The 19746-nt window shown below is 38.0% G+C and overlaps 1 protein-coding gene across 4 annotated transcripts in view; it reads left to right on the top strand.

Moving 5' to 3' along the window:
* Nucleotides 1–19746, top strand: part of LOC107757365 (bromodomain-containing protein 4-like) — a 72161-nt gene that overhangs the window by 14742 nt on the left and 37673 nt on the right. For 2 of the 4 annotated variants that reach the window (XM_016574812.1, XM_016574810.1), the window contains exon 1: nucleotides 11171–11859. In XM_016574812.1, coding sequence (XP_016430298.1) covers nucleotides 11759–11859 — 101 coding nt within the window. In that variant the 5' untranslated portion in view covers nucleotides 11171–11758. Of the gene's footprint in view, nucleotides 1–941; nucleotides 1078–11170; nucleotides 11860–19746 lie in introns of those variants that run through there. The other 2 variants (XM_016574813.1, XM_016574811.1) reach the window with 2 other exon arrangements.

The following is a 19746-nucleotide window of genomic DNA, read 5'->3' as shown; positions in this document are numbered from 1 at the left end:
TTTTTTTTATTTGAACTAGCACCTCATGACTACACCACGTTATGTACGAGAAGCTGCAAAAGACTCAGGCGCAAGTGGAATGTACAAAACATGGTGACATAAATTTTTAAGCATATATAGTGGGCGATATATTGCGTCACCAAAAATTATTGAGGTCATGTACATATATTGCACGATAAGTCGATATATTGATTATTGCGACAGGCCTATTTGGTCGTTGTGTTATGGCGAGATGCTTTCTAAAGAAGAACCATAAGTGTTGTATTTTAAAAAGATGTGTCAAGTTTAAAATAGTCCAGGTTTAAAAATTACTTCTGGTCTGTTTCAGTCATTTAAATGCAAGAATGCGGCGTGAGAGCATCTCATAAGAAGTGCATAGGGGTCAAGTGAACCCAAAACCAGCCAAATAATACAGAGCTAAGTCTATTTTGCAAGTTACTGAACAGCACAGCCAAACTAATTTCCCTATTTGAAAATATTACCCTATAAGGTAACAGAAAAGAAAAAAAGAATTATAGACCATTAAGGCCATAGTTGGGGTGGGTAATATGACCAAAATATTTCACTTTATTTAATATTTCTTATTAAAAATAACAAAAATGCAAATTACAAACAAGGACAAATACAGAACAGGAAAGATACAAATGAAACAAACTGCTGTAGCCTAATTTTTTTCAGGTATTGTAGGTTTTATTTAACAGCAGCATTCATCATAGTCTGAAGTCTTGCACTTATATTATCAGAGCAAAAGATGCCTTTTGTAAACTAAAATCTTGCAGCTTTGCTGTGGCTAGTGTGTAATTTAAATTTAATTTATAAAAGACATCAAGCTACAGTCAGTTTAATCACGTGTATCAGTACTGTGCACGTGTGCGGTTTAAATGAGTGGAGACTTCAAACAAGTCATTCACGTCTGTCTCTCTTTCTCTGTTTGTCTACAGTAGCGTGATCGGCGTAGCCTGCGTCTGAGCTGGTGACTTTTCTCTCTGGACGGCTTGAAAGCAGCTCTTCTGCTGAGTGCTCCTGGAGAAGATGTGTGCGCTCAGATAAGAGACTCTTCACACAAGAGACAGAAATGTGAGTCAATAACCTGACAGCACCTTCCATAATTCCAGAGGGGTAATAAAAGCTTAGTCTCTAATAAATAATGTCTGCCAAATAGACTAACAGCTGTATGAAAAGTGGCAGAGTGGTTTGTGTCTGTCACATCATGTCCTTATAGTCTGAACATTGTTTCACAGCAAAAATATTTACTTTGAGTGGCAGTACTTCAAAATGTGTTGATTTTGTTTTTCCCAGGGTTGTCACATTACCACATCAAAAACTAATATGATAACAAAGGCCTCCTCTTTTTTTATTAACAAAAAAGCTTGTATATTAAAACAATGGCAGTAATGTTTTTTTAACTTTACAAGTAATAATGTAAAATAAAATTTTTATTCATAATTTAAAAAAACAAATTATTATTATTATTATTCATTTATTTGGCTGTCATCACATCGATTTTGTGACCTGAGACTCGAACCCGCAACCTTCGGGTTACAAGTCCGACTCTCTAACCATTAGGCCACGACTGCCCCAGCAGTACTGACCTATACTGGAATTCTGCGATTCCGTCCATGTTTTCCACATCACAGAAATCATAGGGCCCTACAATGGCAGTAAAGTAAAAAAAAAAATGCAACAAGTAATGATAAAAAATTAAACATTTAAGTAGTAATAGGGCAGGGTGATAATTCGATAACGATAATTATCGTGATATCATTTTTCTCAATAAAACAATAACGAGTTCGATAAATGTTCAATATAATGTTTATGGTCCAAAAGCGGAACAAAACAGCGCTACTCATTTGAACTGCGCCACATGGAGCATCATTTATCCGCTCAGCTCAAAGTTCAAACGGCAGTGCAACACGAGCTTACTAGAGCAGATGTGTTTACTCGCTTGATGAGTCTCGGTCACGCGAGCACTGAACAGCGCTGTGAGATCCAGTGTGAAGGGCTTAAATTCAGAGAAGAACACAAAAAGCCAGATAAAACAGCGCTGACAAACAGCAGAAACACTGTGTGCAACGATACAATCAGAAGGCTTTTCTGTCTACAAATCACCATAATGTACCGTATTTACAGTATTTACTGTAGTAACACTAACTGGACCATGGTATCGTGGCAGAAATGTGAGATATTCATATAGAATTTTATTATATTATTAATGTAGACATGTATAAAATGTATTAAAGGAGTAATGGAATAAAAATACAGTATTTTTTGTTATTGAGCAATAGTGCTTGTGCAATAAATGTATTTAGACTACTGTTTTGCATACAAATATATTGAAACCATATAGTTACATTTATACCATGGTATTGAGGTGCTATGTGTTTGGTTTTAACTGGTTATCATGATCTAAATATATGCTACTATGGAAGACCAATGGTTAATTCTAAACTCAAAAAACAAACAAACAAACAAAAAACCCTCAAACAGACAGAATAATTAAATTTCACCATATAAAAATGAGGTTGTTACAGATGTTATTGTTTTTGATAATGAACATAAATTGACATCTGCATCCTAACTCAAGCTACTGTCAAATCTGCATTTCTAAGAGACAAAAAATGTAATATTATTAATATTGCAGCCTGCACTGCAAACTGTGCTGAAGATACACATCATCAAAGACAAAACACAAACCTATTTCATGATTTAAAACAACATCACTCATTAGAACATGCAGAAACTAAGAAATACATTTTTCTATTAAGATATTTATTTTAAGGAAAACTGACTGGAAAAGTGTAAAGAATTAAAAAATGTGAAGTGTCTGTCATGTTCTGTCAATAAAGAGTAGTTTAAAACCACAATTTACGGTCTGGTTTCTACAACTTTCAATTGGGAGCAAAAATCTGCCTTTAAATTTGAAAGAAATAAAGATTTGAAGGTTATTGTGATCATTATCGATATTGACTGATATGAAAAATTTTATCGTGATAATTTTTTTGGCCATTTCTCCCAGCCCTAAGTACTAACTACTTAAATTATTATTATTGTGCATGCATTTATTTGGCTGTCATTACATCTAGCCTAAAATCTTCAAAATGTTAAAGGGGTCATATGATGTTGCTAAAAAGAACATTATTTTGTGTATTTGGTGTAATGAAATGTTTATGTGGTTTAAGGTTCAAAAAACACATTATTTTCCACATACTGTACATTATTGTTTCTCCTCTATGCCCCGCCTTTCTGAAACGCGTCGATTTTTACAAAGCTCATCGGTCTGAAAAGCGAGGTGTGCTCTGATTGGCCAGCTATCCAGTGCGTTGTGATTGGCCGAATACCTCAAGCGTGTGACGGAAATGTTACGCCCCGTACCATATTGTGATGCCGTGTCCCGGAGCGACGAGACAAAAGCATATTCACAAACAGCTTGTAACACTCCAAAGAGAAAGGAAAACTTGAAATCGCATCATATGACCCCTTTAATTTTGTGTTTCTCAAGTTTAGCATATTTATTTTGTTGTGATATAATGACAATGTAGATCCTTTTTATCAATAAGTTAAATATATTAAAGCCATTTCTGTAATATAAAAAATGCACAAGCAATAATACAAAAATAAAACAGTATTTTTTGAAGTACTAACTGCTTAAATTTATTTTTGTTTATTATTGTTGTTGTTGTTGTGCATGCATTTGTTTGGCTGTTATAACATCAAGCCTCAAGATCGCATTTGTTTGTGACTGTCACTTAAACTATAGTTTACGTACTTGTGACTAAAGCATGTGGCGAAGGCAGAAAATGATTACAGCTTGTCTACAGCTGATAGGCTGGATTTCAATGCGATAACTGAACTCCTGAATTTAGTTTGAACTACTAATACTGTAGAAAAACTGGTATGGGAAGTTACTTTATTTAGTTTTATTATATCAGGGAACTTTTACCCAACCTTCAGGTGTTTCTGGCCTCCTGTCACTCGCGGCCCGCTGTGCATTCTTTTGAAGAATCCCAGCTTTAGAAACGAGTAGCAGAAGTTTATTTTTAACACTGTCCCTGCTCTTTTAAAAAAAACTTAGCAATAGTAGACTAACAATAGTGGAAAAACTGAACAATGAATTAAAAAGCTACAGTGTGTGAGGACTGACACTTAAACATCAAACTCTAAAACCTCAAACTTTGTGCATGTCAGACCCTTTTAATTTAGGACAGTGAGAAAAAAAGATTATTTGAAAATAAACCCGTTGATCAGTTTCTCAGTGTGTAATGCAGATCAGTGGTATGTTTGCAGTGTTTGTTTCATGCACAGCAGTTATTCAGTTTCCTTTGCTAAAATCCTTTGATTCACCTCTGTTTTGGAGGCTTTAATCTGTTTGGTTTATGAATCCTCAGCTAACTAAAGTGTACTTTTAAAGTATGTATGGCAAATTAAAACAGCGCAGTTACAGTACAAAATAGTAAGAGTGCTTCAAACAGACTCTCATACTATTGTCTTAGGCTGATGATCTCTAGTTTAATGCACAATGAAAGTGAACCTAATAACAGTATAAACTGCAGTGTTTGTTGTGTGGATCTGGATGTTATGGAAGCTCATGTGCTATGCATGTGTGTCATAAAATATACACTACCTTTCAAATGTTCAAATTCAGACTGGAGTAATGATAATGAGCTTTGCTTCAAAAGAATAAATTACATTTTGAAATGTATTTGAAGAGAAAATGGTTATTTTCAGTTGTAATAATATTTCACAATATTACTGTTTTTATTGTATTTTTGATCAAATAAATGCAGCCTTGGTGAGCAAAAGAGACGTCTTTCAAAAATATTACCATCCCCAAAACTTGAAGCGGTAGTGTATTTAAAAATCAGGAATAAAATGTAACCACAGTGCCATCTTAAATTGTGTTTAAGATCAAATCAGGCTAAAACAGTCTTTTTCAGGCTGCTCAAAGCTAATGCGCATAAGTGCTTTTGAGTATACAAAAAAAAATCAGCTCTTAACAGTAAGCCGTGACTTTCATATCGAGTGTTGTGGTTTCTCTTATTCATAAATGTATGAAGGGACCGATTCTCAGCCTTTCTTCAGCCTTCCATACTGAAGGTGCACCAGGCAGTGCAAACATTTTCAGTTGGGCTTTAGGGCAGTGTTTGTTTGTATCTGCGTCAAAAATAGTTGACTTGTTTCTGCTTGTGCCCTTTCAAAGATGATCCGGGTCCTCCAGAGGACGTCTACTGCTGTGAGCGTGTGCGAGCTATGACGGGTGCGTGCAGCGCAGCGGCTGTATGACAGGAGACCGAGAGGGGTCAAGGTGTCTGTTGGTGCTCTTGTGTGCTAGCGTACGGCTACTGTGTCATTGCAGGGCACATCGCCCCAAACGACAGATGGGAGGGGTTCTGTCCCGTGTGCCACAGGAGGCTTACGTTAGGAGCAGATGGGGAGAAAGGAGAACTCTTTTTGTGTGTGTGTGGTGCGTGTGTGTGTGCGTGCGTGTGAATGTGTGTCCTCTTCATTTCACTCAATGGGTCACATAAAAGCCTTTCATTGTTCTGTTTTTTGTCTATCCTGTACTTCCCTCTTTTCTTCATGGGCTCATTCTCACCTGCTATAGCCTTTGTACTCCTCCTTGATGCAGGCAAACACACACAGAGCAGATTACTTGTCCCTGTTCTCTCCAGCCAGTTCCCTGTTGGCTTGGGCTTCTCAAACATTCAGATGATTAATGGGCTCAAAAGTCTGAAGGCGCTCGCCTGCCGCCACCTCCTTCTCATCCATTCCTCCCATCCCCCCTATTCTCTTCCTTCTCACCCAAACCCATCTATGTTTGAATGCTGGATCCCCCCCCCCACACACACACACACACAGAAAATCAGCCAACAAATGCTGGTGAGGGTCGTCCCAGCCTCTGAGTTGTGCTTTGTCACTCGAGCAGCTGCTGTATTGTCTCAGGCGGTGTTGGGGAAGGCACGTGCTCTCCGGGTGGAGGGATTGCCGCTGTTTGGCCAGACTCTGGCACGCTGCTGCAGAGTGCTTCCTGACAGAATGTGAAATCTGAAGGATGTCTTTTCCTCCACCAGCCATATATACAGCCCGAAGGTCTCACATACACACACACCCACACACTTATAGGAGTGGTGGAATCCTGTGATGGGGCAGTAAAAGTGAGTGCAGATGGTTGGGGCTGGATAGAGGTTTACCTGGAATGTGAGGGGTTGAGGTCAAAGGTCAGGGTTCCTGTCCCCTCTGGCAGACAGGAAGCACTGTGTGTACAAGTTTTGGTTTACTTGTAAGGACCAAATATCCTCACTAATATAGTGAAATTTCTTGAAAACTGACTTATGTTTATATTTTCCACAAAAATGTGACGCAGCTGTTTTCAACATTGATACCAAATGTTTGCTTGAGCAGCAAATCAGCATATTAGAATGATTTCTAAAGGATCATGTGACACTGAAGTCTGGAGTAATGATTCAGCTTTTGCATCACAGGAATAAATTACATTTTAATGTATATTCAAAAATGCAGTTATTATAAATTGTAATATTTCACAATATTACTGTAGTTTTGATCAAATAAATGCAGCCTTGGTGAGCATTAGAGACTTCCTTCAAAAACGCGAATCATACTATGCACAAACGTTTGCATGATAGTGAATGGTAGTGTTATCCAGGTGAAAATTGTGAGTTCAGAGCTCCTTAATATCACGCCTCTCTCTTCAATGCATGCGATTTGAGATGCTATTCATGTTTGTAGTACAAACAGCACAGGTTATGTGCCAATTTTTTAACACGCAGGGATTTGAATTTGAACCCCTTAACCAGAAGTATGAGTAATGATATTTGCTTTCGCAAGCTCCGGTAATTAGCCCTTAAAGAATTAAAGGTGGTCAAAACTGTGGCACAGTGGTTAAATGCATGCAGTATAATATTGAGCTGTGTTCATGTTGTGACTTTGAACCTGGCTTATTACTTTCCCCTTCAGTGCTATACCTATGAATAAGAGCAGTAAAAGGCATGAAAGACAGGTAGGTAGCAGTGTTTTTGTCTCTGTCTGAGCAGTGAAGGTTTGGGTTTATAAAGAGGTAGATGAGCTTACATAGGATTCTCCCCGTCACATCTGTTCATTCTGATTCTGATTCTGACATTGTATCTGCTGTTGTGACCATCTCTACAGAGATCTGTCACTCTTACATGGCCCAGCACGACGCCCCTCTTTTATTCTCACTGGCACTCAATACGTGATAATTGCTCGTTAGCTTCTAATGTAAATCCCCCTCCCTTTTGGGTTGGACTGATTGTTTACAAGTGTCCTTTTATGAGACCGAATCAAATCTAAATGGACTTTGGAGTAGGGATGCTCCAGTCCGCCTTTTTCGCCTCCGATACCGATTCCGATACCTAGGGTTCGGTATTGGCCGATACCGATCCGATACCAGTGACGGTTTTTTTCCCTCATTTAAATAAATGTAGAATTTATATATCTCTGTGTGTGGAACTGATAATCATTCTTTCACAATCTACTAGATACAGACTACTTCATTATAAAGAAAAATAAAATAAACAAATATGAAAAAATATAGGCCTATGTATATTTATAATCTATGACAAAAATTTATCATAAACTAGGTTAGTGGATAATTCGGCAGCAAAAGTTATTCTAGAAAAATCAGTGCACAATAATTTTAGAAATCCAAACATTTAGTGAAAAAACAATATTTTGTGGGGAACAAATAAAAGTGTTGCACTAAATATGGTAAAATGTTACACATTGCTATTTGTATTATAAAATCCATTCATTAAAAACATTCCTGAATGTATTTATATATAAGTATATACTATAAAATTAAAATACATTTCTTTTAAATGTATAGCATATTTTTTAATAAGGCAACAACATATGATAGATACGATAGGACAAACCCAAATACAGTGCAGCACGAACTGTTTTTATGCAGTCTATGAGCACGAAGCGCTTACAATGTGCGCATCCGGTGTGCAGAATGATGCGCTTGAAGCAACATGGCGTCACAGCCTGACACCGTGTTGCTTCAAGCGCATCATTCTGCACATCGGATGCGCACATTGTAAGCATTTCGTGTTAAAAACTGCAAAGCACAAAGGGAAGAGAAATTGATGCGTAGTGTATGTGCAACAGTTATTGAGCCTTTCTTTTAACAGTTTTAAATTTCAGTTACTGTGCACGTTAAAAACAATCTATAGTCTTTTGTACGTCCGTGTTTTGTTCTCACAGACACCCAGTAGCAAGTAACAAAACAACATTAAACTCCGGCAAGAAGATAAAGTCCTTTTTGCAAAATCATAGATATGTATTTACAAATCAAGTATAATGGGAACACAATGATCTTGGAGAGAGCTTTACCGAACTGACTACTGTAACTGAACGCGACCAGGGTTTAAAGGCTGAACGAATGACTAACAGCCACAGCGGAGAAAAGAGTTTGTGTGAACTTTAATGTAAGGACTTAAATATTCATATGTAGCTCACATTAAGCTATCGTATGGCTTCAGAAGTAACACAGAATAATTCCCACAATCGAGAAAAAAAAAAAATAATTCTCTGATTTGGATCGGCCCTCTCTGACCGATACCCGATCCGAGAAAAATGGCACTATCGGAGCCGATACCCAATATGAATATCGGATCGGCGCATCCCTACTTTGGAGTAGATGCCGTATTTAATTTGATGCCAATGAAAATGAGGCTTTGAGGGATGGACATACAGCCTCTTATTGAGGTCCTATAGGCCACAACAATTTTTGATTAATATATTGGAGAATAATTTGCATGCATAAATGTTGTCCCTGTGAGGCATTTCAAACGTTGAAATGTGAAGGTAAATATTAAATAAATATGAAAAATGAAAAATATGAAGGTACATCTTTAACTTTTCAACCTTAATCTTCATATTTTTCATTTATCAATGTATGAATGTAGATATGCCCCAATATAAGATAATAAGCAAGTTATGTATTCTTTTATTGGGGCATATAAATAAAATGACATTATTTTTCCTATATTGAAAAAGCATTGAATTTTATGTTTTGTTATTGATTTTACTTTAAACATCTTTCATCTTGGGTACAAGGTTTGAAATATTAGTTCATCTGAAAGACAAAAATTGCCCTTTAAATAATTTCAGAGCAAATACGTAAATATTAAAACATGGAATACATTTGTCAAAAGATAAATATTGAGATCTAACTCCTAATCTGTAAACTCTAGATGTAAATAATTCAACCACTGAATTGAGAGTATTAGCTTTGACAGTCTCTGGAGTGGCTCACTCGATTTGGTGTCTTTTTTCACTTCATGCCCTTCTGCCAGTTACAGCAGCTCACAAACCATCGCTCTTCTGTTCTTCTCTCTCCCTTCCAACATTTTCCCTTGCACCGTGTGCTGGCTGTCGGCGTTTGTGACCGCTGTGTAACTGGGTGGCCCTGAACTGAAAGTAAAAGAGAGTGAGGTAAAAGTAGCAGAGAAGGTGGGAGGATGGGAGGAAATTAGCCTGAGTCATGATGATGATGATGATGAGGGGTGTGTGTGGACAGATGGTGGGCTGATGCCATCGGGGGAGGAGACAGTCCATGTAATGAAAGGTCGTCCCACTCTGTCACACAAACATTGATGTGTAATTCTGTGTTTAAAGGGATAGTTCACCCATAAATGAAAATTGTCATTTACTCATCACTTCATTCCAAACTCCCAATTTTCCATACAGTGGAAGCCTAAAAGTGACTGTCAATCTCCCACCGTATGGTAGTCATATTTAGATTTATTCTAAAGTTATACAACAGGGTAATACTTTACAATAAGGGCTCTTGTTAACATTATTTGTTAATACTTAATCTAAAATTAACTATCAATTAGCTATGTTTTATTATTCTTTGTTAATGTTATTTAGTAAAAATACAGTTAGTTAACAGTGCATTAGTGGTATTAGATTTTACTTTTGATTTTAAAAATGTATAAGTAATTGTTGAAATTTACATGACGTAAGATTAATAAATGCTGTAGAAGTATTGTTCAGTATTGGTTAATGTTTATTAATGTAGTTAACTAATGTTAACAAATTAAACCTTATGCCTGCAATAGCTTTGTGTGATAAACAGGTGTAAATTTAAGTTCTCAAATATCACTTTCACTTGCGTATGTTCACACTTCAAGATTAGACTTCAGTGAGATCAATGGCCATTGGTTCCCATGTATCTCATTTTGAATATGTGAACAAGTGCAAATGAGAGCTGTGGAAAAAAAGATTTTTAGTGAGCAATGACTTCTGTTTTTTACTCTCACAAATCTTCTGTATGGCTTCAAGTGACTTGTAATATAACACATGGGTCATATGGTCTACTTTTATGGTGCTTTCCCATGTTCCACGGAAGTAGTCATCATTTAGACATGTTTGGAAAGGCATGAGGATGAGCCATGACACAGTTTGCATTTTGGGTGAACTAACCCTTTAATAAGCCATGGTGACTGAAACCACTCCGCTTTAGACTCAACATGAAGAGCCCTGATGTAAAACAAACACTCATAATTTCCACACCAAACTTGAGGCCGTCTGTATCAAAGTTTGTGAATCATGCAGCGGAACAGGCAAATGACGACATTACCTTGGAGAACCTTAAAAAAATCTTTCCCACAGATGACACTACTGAAATCGACACATAAGCAAGGAGTATTTGCGTCAATCTTTCATGTGTTTTATGGAGGTTTATCCCCGTGTTGTCCTCTAATTCACCCTCCCGTGGGTCCACTCACTGTTTCCATCTACTCCTCTTCCCTTGTAAACCCTCCCCGTCCAAACAGCGTCTCGAGCATCTGTGTAGTTTGACACGGAGGGCAGTTCCTGTACTCTTGTTGGGCAGCCCTTCTGTGGCGTTTTTTTTTTGTTTGTGCTGATGCAGTCTAGACGTGTGAATGTGTGCGGCGTGTGGAAAGGCAGCAGATAAGATGGCCCTCAGTGTAGTGGGGGAGGCATGCAGTAGATCGGTCTGAAAAGAATGAGTGGGGGAAGTCGAAATGGAGGGAGAAAGGGGGTGGGGAGCTGAAGGTGTGTGTGTGTGTGTATATGTTGAGAAGAGTGAAAGAGCCAGGCAGGAAGAGAGAGAGAGAGAGCTATTGATGGGGAAAGAGAAGGGAGGGGTTAGAGAACGAGCAAGCGCCGGAGAGGCGAGGGAGGGGTGTGTGGGTAGAGCCTCTTCTCAATGAGGAAGCGCCAGAGCCATTTTCACTTGAGTAAGAGCACGCTGCTCTCGGCGAAGGAGCGAGAGAAAGAAAGTGCGCATTCTGGGTTTTTACGGAGCCATCTTCGCTCGTTCTTCCTTTCCCCCGCTTTCTGGCACCCTGCTGGAGGCGGTTTGTGTGAGCGAGGCCTCGGGTGGACACACAATGGGGCGAAGTGCCTGTGGCAACTGGGCCGTTGTGCTGCTGACAGGGGGAGGGGGTAGAGAGCCGACCGGCACACAGAGCTAACAGATCCAGCCGGCCTCAGGCCTCTGCGCCTCTCTCTCACTCGCAAGCGAGACTCAGTTTAGAGGTTTCTCAGGAACCACGAAACCTTTCTCTCAGGACTATGGTGGACTAACTATGGATTAACATTTATTTGGCACAGTGGATTTTAGGACACACATGTCAGAACTGGAGATTCGAGAGCGAGAAGTTGCTGTGTTTTGGGAACGAGTGACGAACTTTTCTTGCCTTTAGTTCCCTTTCTGTTTTGCTTTTGTGCTGAGAGGAACTCATAAATGGATTACAAAATGCATTCCAAGTCCAATGATTTGCTGGATTTTCAGACACTGGATGCCCTTTTGGAAAAAATTGCACATTGCTCCGTCCCTGTTAAAAGGTAAAACTGATAAGCTTTCTGTGAAGTTGCTTTTCTGAACATTACACAACTAATCACCAGTGTTGTTTCCTTGTGTAGTACTCTCTTTTTGTTGCTTGCTAGCTTGTAGTTTGATCTTAGCTTAGTAGATAGTCAGATTTAGTGTGAGACTTTTGGTTTTGGTTAACGTACTAGTTTAAAAAAAAAAACTATTTTACATTTTCACTTTGTCAGGTCACCAATATTTGTCCTTTACTGAGACTTTTTTTCTCAGGTTGGCCTCAAAATAGTGTTTTAAAGGGTGGCATTGTTGGTAAGAAAGCCAAAAGCCCCGAATAGGCAGCCTCTCGGTGAGAGAGAGAGGGGGTGTGTGAGCAAGCAGGGGGAGGGGGTGGGGTTTTTCAGAGGAAGAAGAGGGTGGTATATTTGTTGTGGCAGAAGGAGAGGGTTCAGCCGGCTATGATTTAGCAACTTTAGTGATCGGTGATCTCAAGACTCACTGCAAATAAGCAAATGTAAATTATATGACCTTACTTTCAGACCTTAGATATTTCAGACCTTATTGAGCGCTGAAAGATTGAAAAGTTTGTAGATGTTTCCTATAGCTGAAAATATCAGTTTTTAGTGGGCAAAAAATGAATCAAGGTCTGCATTTACAATAGTCTCTTTTTTTTCTTAGGACGTTTGTCCTAGTTTATTTACTCTCTTCTGTGTTTTTTTTTTTTTTTTAGAATAGACTTCCTTCTGTCCTTCACTTGTTTAACCAGACAGAGTCCTTCAGGTGAACAATCTAGCATGAGTTTGCTGTACTCCATGTTGCATTTTAGTGAATGAAAAAGACTAAACGCTCCCGTAAAACTATGTTCCTTCTGAATATTAAACCTAATATACTAATACTAAACCTCTTAGCATGACAAACGGCCTTGAGGCTTGTGAATGTATGTCACATGCGAGCTGGACATTCCCACCCTGGAGTTTGAGTCGTGCGAGGCATGTGGAACAGTTGCAGTCGGAGAGCTGCTGCAGTGGAAAAAAAAGCTATTCAGTCACATTGCGCACATGCCTACCGTGTGCCAGTGCGCTCCTGGCTCCGTTCTCCAATCGACATTGGTTAGACCCCGTTCGGAGTCGTTTTAGGTCACTGATCAAAGCGCTAGAACAAACACAACATGGCGCAGCAAATGTTCAAAACACTGTTTTGTTGACGGTGGTGCCCATGGAGTCCCCGCTGATGTTTGGACAGATTAGTTCCCTCCACTTCGGGAGCCGTTTGTAACACAGCTGTGAAGTGAGACGGTTTTACTCCTTTCTGCTGGCAGCTGAAGCGGCTATGAAGCCTGAGATGTAGGGAAGAACAACTCCCAGGAGGAGTGCAGGCGAGACCGGAGTGTGAAAGAGGAGAGGGGAGATGGATGAGGGAGGTGGGACTCTTGGCCTGAGCAACTGACTCTGTACAGTTTAATTTATTATTTATGCATATGCTTTCAAGCAAATAAACCTGCTGCCCCGGTCCTTTACCTAGACCCCCCGCTGGGAGCCTGGAGCTCTCTGTCCTTAGAAACTCTCAGTAAGCATTAATGATTAATTGTTTACTTTCGTTAGGGATGCAGCCATTTTGTTTTTACACCCACCCTTTCGTGTGTCAAGGTTGGGCTTGGCCTGCCTGTAGAACCAGATTTCCTGGTGTGTGCGCTCATGTTCTTGGTAACCAGAGCTGCTTCCTCCCTCACACACATTCCATAGTGGTATATAATGATCGGTGTCCAGTTCAGAGGTCAGCTTTTATTCCACTGGGTGTTTGGGGCAGGAAGTTTAGTGCTCTGGGTCAGACGCTGCTACAGTTATTGTCACTCCTTGGTGGTCATATAGGAGATTTGTAGGGAAGGTTCATAAAGTTCAGATTCTTATTAGTACTGCAACCTGTTTTCTGTGCTTTTTCCAAGTCTGTAAAGCACCGTAACACCTGTTGCACTCGTGTAGTTATTAAAGTTAGGCTGAATAATTAGCTTTGTTCAGTCATTCTTCTCAACAATAGTAAATAATGTTGAGCAGAGCCTAGGAGCAATAAAGAGTTTCACAACCCAATGTGCCCTTATAAATTGACAGTTTTAACATCACTGCTAAGTTGTCCAAAGCATTGGAAGGTTATATTAGCGCATTTATTGCTTCTTTTAGTTGGTGGGGATTTTGACCGGGCCTGTGCTGGAAATATTTTCTTTTAAGTATTGTGCAAACAAAATCAGGCTTTTGATAGTGGTGGATGTTACTGACAAGGCACTGCTTTGTAGAGTTTGGTAATAGGTATCTGTACCATTTACTATTCTGCATGCCAGCTTCAAAAGACGTTAAACACAAAGTTTGCACAAGCATTAAATAAAAGCAGTCAGTTTCTAAGACTCTTGACGCTTCTCATTTCGACTAATTTGAGTGGTCAAGGTTAACGGTATAAAATAGACCTAAAATATAAAATAGAATGAATACATAAAATAGAATACATAAAACATAAAATAGAATGAAATTATCAGACAAAACTAAAGTGTATGAACATTTTCACAAACAAATCATGGTTCATCAATAACGTTCGTACTAAAATCTACTCTAAATTTACAAAGAAATGTAGGAACAACTGAAATCACACATACACATTCACTATGGGTGGACTTATAAATGTGACAAGATAATTAAAAAAATATTATAAAATATTTGATCTTGAATGAATTTTGTCATGTAAAAGAGTAAGAAAAGGTGTGGTATAACTTAAGCGGTGAGGTTACTCTTATACCGCTGGCTAAAGGTTGTGGTAAAGGTTATGGGGCATGGTTTGGATGTATTTTATGCAGATTACTAACCTCAGGCACTCGGTTACCTATTTAAAGTACTCAAAATTCATTAACATTAGAACGAGGTTAAGAACAAATTCATGTGCGTAAGCACGTGTTGTGATTTAGGTGGAAATTTTTCTGTGATAATTTCTCCTTTTCGTACAAGTACGAATAATCCATGCAATTATTATTGAATGAGACTAAGTGCCTTTTGATCTCATGTCATGCATTATCCGTGCTTTGCTGTTCGTGTGTAAGAGAAATAATTTTTAATAATGTAATTTATTCACTTTCATGTGACATTGCGAAGGGACATGGATTACATTTGTGTAGTAACTTGTATCTGCCATAATGTTTGAAATGAGGAAAATAAAGTGAACGTTTAGCATTCCCAATGCATTTTAAATGGGAACCCGACAGCAGACATGAAACAACATTTTATAACATTTATTCAATTAGTTGTGCAGCCCTAATGAACTTTGTTTAGCTGGTAAGTGATATGACACTTGTAAGACCTGCATTTCCCTTTTCACTTTGTTTGCAGACAGGTTTAATCCCACTGCTATGCCGACATATTACAACCTTTAACCTCCTTGTCTCTCATGAGATGGTCAACCATATCATGGAAAAATCAAGCTTTTAGCAAAGTTGCAAAACTCCTTTTAAATTAAGTCTATTTCAGTGTATTGAGGTGTTATGATGGATTTAGATACATTGCATTGTTTATCCACCACATATGATGTGTGCATAAGAAATGAAGCAATTTTTTCTGCCAGCCATATTTCATGAGATCTCTGTTTTAGCGATCTGTCACATCTTTACTACCCTGCGACAATATGCCAGTTTCCATCCCAGTCAGTGAGGTAGGCTCTTGTGGCTCTGACCAATGGTCTAGACTGATATTTTCTCATGATGTATCTGCAGGGGTTTTTGATATACTGATAACAAGTCCTTTTTCCAAATTTCACTGCAAATGAGACCTCTGTAGCACTGAAATTGTTCAGCTGCACTCATATGCTGTCAACGTGCGTGACTTTTCAATTGTGTAATGGTATACTCTCATCTAGATGCGTAACTCTAGATGACTCTTAAGTGGTCAGAAAAGCTTGACTATGTAATACCGATCAGAATTTGCTCTACATTTCCCAGACATATTGCTCATTGCAGGTTACGATCAAGATTTGTTCCTGATTTCAGGTTTCAGTTTCTGACTCATGGTCACTATATTTATTGACATTGTGCTTGTTTTCCTGGGTTAGGTAAATCTGTGTTTCATAGATGTGCTTTGTGATGTAATTCTGTTTTTGTTTTTATTGTACAACCTGTGTATAATTACTTGAGTATTTGCAAGGTCCGTCTTATATCATGCAGATAGAAATGTCTTTGATTTAGGCCAATTTAGCAATTTTCCCAAAATACCATATAACAGTCTTATTACGCACAATTGCGATCCACAATTTAAATCGCGATCTTCCCAAGTTTGAGGTGTACTTTCGAGAATATCCTGACTGGAACAAGCCTATGGACTTATCTATTTGCACAATTTAAAACACCGTACTGCATTAAACAATCTGTTATCAAAATGGTCATTAAATGATCATTTAAAATGCTGCATAACCTTCACTGTATGAATTAAATATACATTGATTCTTATTAAAGCTTTGCAAGATATTCAATCAATAGCAGTAAATGATTTTCTCTTTGTCGAGTGCTTAAGATGTGTAACGTTTGTTATTTTTATATTAAGTTTCTTTTTTTAAATTCCTCAAGAATTTTTAAAACTGAAATAAACATACTAGTATTTTCCTCAGCTGTGTCCATACATTTTGTTAGCTGCTTGTTTTCTATTACTTGTTGCTCCTTGTGTATATTATCAAACATGGCCGATTGTGGAAGTTTAGAGTCCGATATTACTTGACGAATCACCTCAAGCTACTCAAGGAGTACCATTTATAAAAAAAAAAAAAGAAAATAAAAGCATGTTGTCTCAAGGTATGTGGTTTACAATGTGCAGCACACTGCGAGAGTGTGTGCAAACAGTGAACTCATGCACACAGTGTTCTGATTGGCTGTGATTTGTGATCCTGGACCACAGAACCAGTCACCGGTCTTTTTTTTTTAATTGAGATTTATACATCATATGAAAGCTGAATAAATAAGCTTTCCATTGATGTATGGTTTGTTAGGATAGGACAATATTTGGTTGAGATACAACTATTTGAAAATCTGGAATCTGAGGGTGCAAAAAAATCTAAATATTGAGAAAATCATCTTTAAAGTTGTCCAAATGAAGTTCTTAGCAATGCATATTACTCATCAAAAATTAAGTTTTAATATATTCACATTTCTGTGTTTGTGTTCAGGAATCTTGTTTAGGGCATATTGTAATGATTATAATTATTGAACAAGAACTTGAGGATAAATATTCTTGCCAAGGATGTCAAAAGTCACGTTAAGTAAATCATAGTTGTTTAAGCGCTAGAGTAGAGAAATTATGTAATCAAGATATCCCATTTGCTTGTATGGAGGAGTATAACGCATGTAATAAATCAGACTGAAACTAGCACTGCAGAGGGGATTTTCAAGAGCATTCAAGAAACTGAATGAACAAATATAAAAATAAAACCCTATATACACTTCACTGCATAAATAATGCATGGATTCTAATTAAAGCAACTGTATTAAAGTTCTTCAGTCAAGAGCAGTGAGTGATGTTTCTCTGTTTTGTTGTTTTATTAACATTTAAAGGGATCGTTCACCCAAGAATGAAAATTCTGTCATCATTTGCTCACTCAAGTTGTTTTAAACCTAAATGAGTTTCTTTCTTCTGTTGAACATAAACGTTATTTTGAAGAATTCAAAGACTAGCAACTTTTTGGTTACCCAAATTCTTCAAAATATCTTCTTTTGTGTTCAGCACAAGAAAGAAATTAATACAGGCTTGGGACAGCATGAGAGTGATTAAATGATGACAGAATTTTCATCTTTGGGTGAACTATCCCTTTAATGACAAGTGGCAACATAGTAGCCTACAATTATTCTGCTGTTGCTTTAAGAGCTGCACACATCTAATATACAGACACGCATCAGTTTACTTTCACCTTTTTTGGCAGTGTAGAGTAGCGCTTGTTTGTAATTTCTCCGATCACAAATGCAGTCATGGTTTTGTTTACGCGGCGCGATGCAACGCAATGCGTAAAAAGACAGTATAAGTCATTATAATCCATAATTATGTCCCCACTGGATGCAACAAATACCTCGTTTATAATGGGTTTTAATGTTTTTGTCTCGTCGCTCCGGAACACGGCATCACAGTTGGAAACAGTCGTTTTGGGTGTTAGCTAGGATCTAGTTGTCAAAACACATGGTGCATGGTGCAATACTTATTAAATCATTATTTAGCTTGTGTGATTCAGTGTCATTTATTGATAAATCTTTGCTTGATAAAGGTTTATCCGTTTTAATATAACACCAAAATAGTTATGTAGTAGTTATAGCTAGTACTAGGGCTGTCACAATTATGACATTTGGCTGACGATTAATTGTCTAAGAAATAATTGTGATTATGGCGATTGATTGTCTGTTTTAGGGCATTGACAATTATGATTATTATTAGGGGTGCTCCGATCAGGATTTTTGAGACCGATCATAGAAAGCAGTATCTGCAAATACCGATCACCGATACCGATCTTTTTAAAGCCTTCTTTTTATCATGTAGAATTATTTATAGTGATGATCCAATCAAGATTTTTAGACATTTATTCAGGGCCTGAATTTAATTTTTGATCTTAAGCAGTGCAGAAGCAGCACTGACTGTGCTTTCACACAGGAGTCCGCTACTGATCCGTGGCAGTTTACTACAAATACAACATTTATCCATTATTTGGATTTCAAATCCAAACATTGTTACTTAAAATGCTTTTTCAGCATTGTGATTCTTTTTTTACACAGTACAGTAATACAATCTTTCATAGATGTGTTAAACGCAATAAATATAAGAAACACATTATTCAATGCTTTTTACTTTTTCATTTACTTCTAGATTTATATATTTAGTTGCGCAAGCAAGTGGCAAAACATTTAAACTACGTTTCTTACATTATCACAAACATTCTAAATTAAAACGTACCATTGACAGAAACAGTCAGCACTACCTCCTTTCTTTCGCATTAAATCTTTATTACAAGCAATCCTGCGGTTTATGAAGAACTTTGTTTTCCTACCTCCACGAGTGCATGTATTATTGCCTTGTTTATCTAAAAGTGCTCTTTTGCTTTAAACCTAGCCAAAAACCCATAGCCTATGTGTTGACTGTGAAACACAATAGACTTTAAATATATGCATTTGTGGTGTAATTACTACATTTTCGTGTAAATCCATGTTCATATTTACCGCAAACAATGCGCTGTTACTTTAATTCAGCATTTGCAGCTCAGAAAAAATAGGCTCGTTGCGGAAACGATCTCTGCACTGCTGCAGACGCACCGCTTCTGAACGCACTGCCGGACCGCAACCACATGCAGTGTGAATGCTTTAATACGTTAACATGAACGCGGATAAAATACGCACCGCATACGCAGTGCAAATGAAGTAATGCGAACCTGGCGTTATGTGTGTGCGCTGCTAGTGGGCATGAGTGCACGGTCCTCAGGAGTTTATAAACTTTAGTGACGATGCGACACTGCCTTGATTGTGCAAGTGTAAATTCCTGTGTCAACTGTGCAGCTTGCGTATAGTGCAGACGCGATGTGATTTAAAGCCATTTGCGCATTTTGAGAGAGAAAGAGAGAGAGCGCGCGGTGATGCACTCACACTGTTTGTGAAATTACGTCTCACATAAGGTTTTCAAATTATTTAATAAGTAATTTAATGAAGAAATATGAATTGTACCTCACCTTAAGCATTATATTATTTTACCCGCGCCGGACAGAGACCGAGTCAGTGCCGCTGCATGTCATGCCAATCTTCTGATGGCAGGCGCGTCACCAGCTTGAGATCGGCCTTTTTAAGAGACCGCCGATCAATCATCCCAAAGCGATTATTGGTTGATAATGATCGGTAGCCGATCAATCGGAGCACCCCTAAT

The sequence above is a fragment of the Sinocyclocheilus rhinocerous genome, unplaced genomic scaffold (genome assembly GCF_001515625.1).
Source record: "Sinocyclocheilus rhinocerous isolate Xijiao unplaced genomic scaffold, SAMN03320098_v1.1 scaffold383, whole genome shotgun sequence".
Classification (NCBI taxonomy): Eukaryota; Metazoa; Chordata; class Actinopteri; order Cypriniformes; family Cyprinidae; genus Sinocyclocheilus; species Sinocyclocheilus rhinocerous.
This window is presented reverse-complemented; position numbering and strand designations above follow the sequence as displayed.